At 34.2% G+C, this 4,786-nt stretch overlaps 1 protein-coding gene across 1 annotated transcript; it reads left to right on the plus strand.

Annotated features, from left to right (window-relative positions):
- LOC107459975 (4-coumarate--CoA ligase CCL1) lies at positions 1–4,118 on the plus strand (the record flags this gene model as incomplete). Its single annotated transcript, XM_016078296.3, is given in 4 exon segments — positions 1–765; positions 1,937–2,132; positions 3,448–3,661; positions 3,749–4,118. Coding segments are annotated over 4 exon segments (1,401 nt in total), but the record flags the coding sequence as incomplete, so codon positions are not given.
- Between the last annotated feature and the right edge of the window lie 668 nt (positions 4,119–4,786).

Consider the following 4,786-nt stretch of genomic DNA (forward strand, 5'->3'; position numbering starts at 1 on the left):
CTCCGCAACTGCCCCGAATTCGCCCTCGCTTTCCTTGGCGCCTCCCGCTGCGGCGCCCCCGTCACGACCGCCAACCCCTTCTACACTCCCGCCGAGCTGGCCAAGCAAGCCACCGCCACCAAAACTAAGCTCATCATAACGCAATCCGCTTACGTCGAGAAATTCAAAGAGTACCTGGAAACAAACAACAACGACGTCAAGATCATGTGCATTGATGGTTCCCCTGAAGAATCACAGGACACTAGTGTTCTGCACTTTTCCCTTCTCACAAATTCCAATGAAAACGACGAGCCTGAAGTTAACATCACCCCCGACGATCTCGTGGCGATCCCGTTCTCCTCCGGGACATCGGGGCTGCCAAAGGGGGTGATGTTAACGCACAGCAACCTGGTAACCACGGTGGCGCAACTTGTTGACGGCGAGAATCCTCATCAGTACACGCACAGCGAGGACGTTCTCCTCTGCGTGCTGCCAATGTTTCACATATACGCACTGAACTCGATCTTGTTATGTGGCATTCGAGCGGGTGCGGCGGTTCTGATCGTGCAGAAGTTTGAGATAACGACTCTGATGGAGTTGATAGAGAAGTACAGGGTGACGGTGGCGTCTCTGGTGCCGCCGATAGTGTTGGCGGTGGTGAAGAGTGGGGATACTCACAGGTATGATCTGTCTTCGATTCGTGGGGTGATATCAGGTGCCGCTCCCATGGGAATGGAGCTTCAGGAAGCTGTGAAGGCTAGGCTTCCCCATGCCACTCTCGGACAGGTTAATATTAATTTTTGAGCAATGCTAGGGCCAGCAATTTTTGGGATTGTTAGCCATCAACTAGCCATCAATGATGATTTGATGGTGTGAGATTGGTGTGAGATTTCATCCAATGGCTCACCTTCCTCTGCTGGTTACATGCTGGCCAAAATTCAATAAAACTGCTGGTCTCCTAGACTTTTATTAATTAATAGTAATTATTAATGGGTCAAATTACAATTTACGCTACTGATTTCTTTCTAGAGAAAGTCTAGGGCAACTTTATTAAATTTGGGCAGTAACCAGCAACATTTCTACTAAAGAAATAATTTTATTAAAAATTTTCTAAAAAAGTAATATATTCATTTCTAGTTTCATGCTTTTATAACTCTATCACTATTGTTCTATATATATTAAATTGTACTTCTATTAAGGATTTTCTAATTGAGGTATTGGACTCATGTTTACTCATTACATTAACCATTATTTTTATACGGAAATATCTCTATTTAAGTACATAATAATATGCCATTATTTACGCTACTGATTTCTGCTAACAATGAAATTAAAGTTTTCTCTAGAAAATATGATTTTGATATTTTTAATAGAGGAGAGTGGATCCTCTAGTAAAAAATACTAAATGGTATGCAGTGTTTAATATTTTAATCTAATCATTCATCATTCTTTCTCTTATTTATTTTTGATTTCACTTATAGAATTAAAATTAAAAGATCACACTGTATTTTGTTAAGTGTTAAAAAAACGGAAGAGGATCTATTTCCTCAATAGAGTAATCATTGAGAATTTTAAAATAAAATAAAAAACAGCTAAACAATTTAATATATTTACATAACTCAAATATGTTAACCATTATTTGTTAATCTGGATCTTCTAAATTTTAAAATTTATTTTAAAAGATAAAATATGATCTATTACCATTTATTTTATAGGTGGAAGACTAAGAGAAAATATATAAAAAAATATTCAATAGTAAAGGATCTCACTTTATTTAATGAGAATCGAAAATTTAAAGGATCCGAATTCTATTATTTTTAGGCCAAGATATCGCTATTTGAGTTCATACGTTGTTTTAATATGCCATGATTCTCTTGTACATAAAATTGTATTTTTTATGTTAAGATTTTGATTAGTGATAGGTAACGTATAGATTTGATTTGATTATGATACACAGGGCTATGGGATGACAGAAGCGGGGCCACTTGCCATAAGCTTAGCATTTGCAAAGGAACCATTCAACGTTAAATCAGGTGCATGCGGCTCCGTCGTTAGAAACGCTGAGATGAAAATCGTCGACACTGACACTGGTACTTCCCTTCCACCTAACAAACCCGGTGAAATTTGCATTCGAGGCACTAAAGTCATGAAAGGTATACGATACTATCTATTATTCATCATCTCTGCATGCATCTTAGTAGCTTCTACCCAAATATAATGGACAACACTAGCAAACCCATTATATATAATCTATTAATCATCATCATACTATGCATTCTAATAATTAGGTAAGAATGTGATACTTTACCACCTAAGGGCCAAACGTAATGCTTTAGATATGTAACAATAATAATTAACACAACTGAAACAAAAAGTTTACTCGGAGATAAGTGATGTGGTCACATCGCATCTCTATCGGGGTTGTCATTTTCTCGTAGTAGAAGATGCGCACTATACATACCATAGTCTAATGTGGGGTAGTTGTAAGTTTGGTGGAACAAAGTGGGTGGGTTTGGATTTGTATTGTAATAATTAAATATTTCATGTTTGTGGCTACGGGCTACCAAAACTAAAGAAAACTGATGAGGACGTGATCACTGTACGTAATATACCAAGTTATGAGGGCTTCCACGTAAAGCACCTTTCATACTCACCAACCACAACTTCTGTGTATTGGTGCTTCCATTATACTCAACACACTGGAATAAGAGAAATGTTAAAAAATCATCAAAATTTATTTTTTATTATTATATTATTAAATTAATAAATTAAAAAATTGAATTAATAATTAAATAATTCGTGAAATAATTAGCATTTTCTAATAACATAGCTCAATAGATGATCCAGGAGACCAAACTTGTAAGCGTTGTCAAAGGCTGAATTTGTTCAAAGTTGTAGGTGAAGTAAGTGTTGATTGGATAACCTATTTTTAGTCAACATCCTCACCTAACTCATCTTAACTAGTTTGGGCCCACCTGTCTTACAATCGTCATCATATATATATATGAAGAAATAGTATAAAAACCAAAAATTTATCAACAAAAAACTAAATAAAACTACATTAATTTATATTAATAATTAATTAATTTTAAATTTTTTAAATTTAAAATTTAAAAAAATTTAAATTGATTAAGTAAATCTAATTAAAACCTATAAAAATATTTTTTTTCTCTCATATTAACTTATCTACTTCCAACAATCATAAATTTGAAAAATATATAGAAAAACATCTATTTAATATGAAAAAGAAACATTCTGATACTTAATAGAAGAAACATCCATATATATTAATTCGTAGAAATTTTAAATTTATCCAAAAATATTTGCCTGAATTTTGGCTAATATGTTTTTGGTTCCTAGCTTTACTCTATATATATATATATATGCCAATGCCACATGGCATAAGTTCTTTAAAAAGTCTTATTTTTAATGTGTTACGTAATTAATGATATGATTTAATTTGGGTAGGGTACCTGAATGACCGAGAGGCGACGGAGAGAACCATAGACAAAGAAGGATGGTTACACACGGGTGACATTGGTTACATTGATGATGATGATGAGCTCTTCATCGTTGATCGCTTGAAGGAGCTTATCAAATACAAAGGATACCAAGTGGCACCTGCTGAGCTGGAATCTTTGTTGATTGCCCACCCAAACATCTCTGATGCCGCTGTTGTACCGTAAGTCTGTTACCCTACCTACTCCACTAAAAGGCTCTTACTCTCATAATACCCTGTTTGACCTTTTTTTTTTTTAATTACATTCAGGCTGAAAGATGAAGTTGCTGGAGAAGTACCAGTTGCATTTGTTGTGAGATCAAATGGTTCTAATATCACCGAGGATGAAATCAAGAAATATATTTCTAAACAGGTGGTATTTTACAAGAGAATAAACAGAGTGTTCTTCACTGAAAGTATTCCAAAAGCAGCGTCAGGTAAAATTCTGAGGAAGGTATTAACAGCAAGGCTTAACGAAGGTTTGGTGACCAATTAGCTAGCTATATATTGGTCTTGGTCAAACAAGGTCAACGTAACCACGTACAAAAGAGGCCGTCCTCCTATTAATTTGTTTTTGTTTGTATGTTTGTAATTTCATGACATCATCCATCACATAATTCAAATATTGTATTATAATCCAGTTATGTATGTATGGTATAATGGTAATTTCATAGTTGCGCTATCATACAAGGACTACAACAACACATACATATGTCAAGACACCGTACTCCAATTGCAGCTTGTGCACATGTATGTAATAGTACAATTCATCATCTTTAGTTAGAGAAGTATTGAAAATCATAACTCTATACCAAAAACTTTTTTTTTTTGGTTAACCTATACCAAAAACTTACTTCACAAAAACAAAGATAAAAAAAAATTGAATTATATGGTAAAAATGTAAGTTTACAGTTTTTTTTATATGATGAAAGAGAAATTAAAAATACGTAGGACTCACATTTTGAATATTAATAAAATAATAAAAAATAACTATAAAAAATTATATTTTATCTCTATACAACCTAGCGGAATGTCCAAAAAAAACCACCAATCTCTTTTATTGACAAAATGACGTACAGTGTCAAGTCTACGGATCATCCATTTCATACAGTGGATCCAATTTTTTGTTTGTACGTGGGTTGGATCCAACTTTTAAAGTTAAGGCCTGCTGAGTAATCCAGTGCAAGACCCAATTAGACTCTCAACAAAAATGGCTTTGTGAAGAAGTGTTATGCTGTTTACGAATTTTACCTTAACAAACACATTTTAGGATCATGACAAAAAAAAAAACACATTTTAGGAAAAATT

The sequence above is a fragment of the Arachis duranensis genome, chromosome 1, assembly GCF_000817695.3.
Source record: "Arachis duranensis cultivar V14167 chromosome 1, aradu.V14167.gnm2.J7QH, whole genome shotgun sequence".
Taxonomy (NCBI): Eukaryota; Viridiplantae; Streptophyta; class Magnoliopsida; order Fabales; family Fabaceae; genus Arachis; species Arachis duranensis.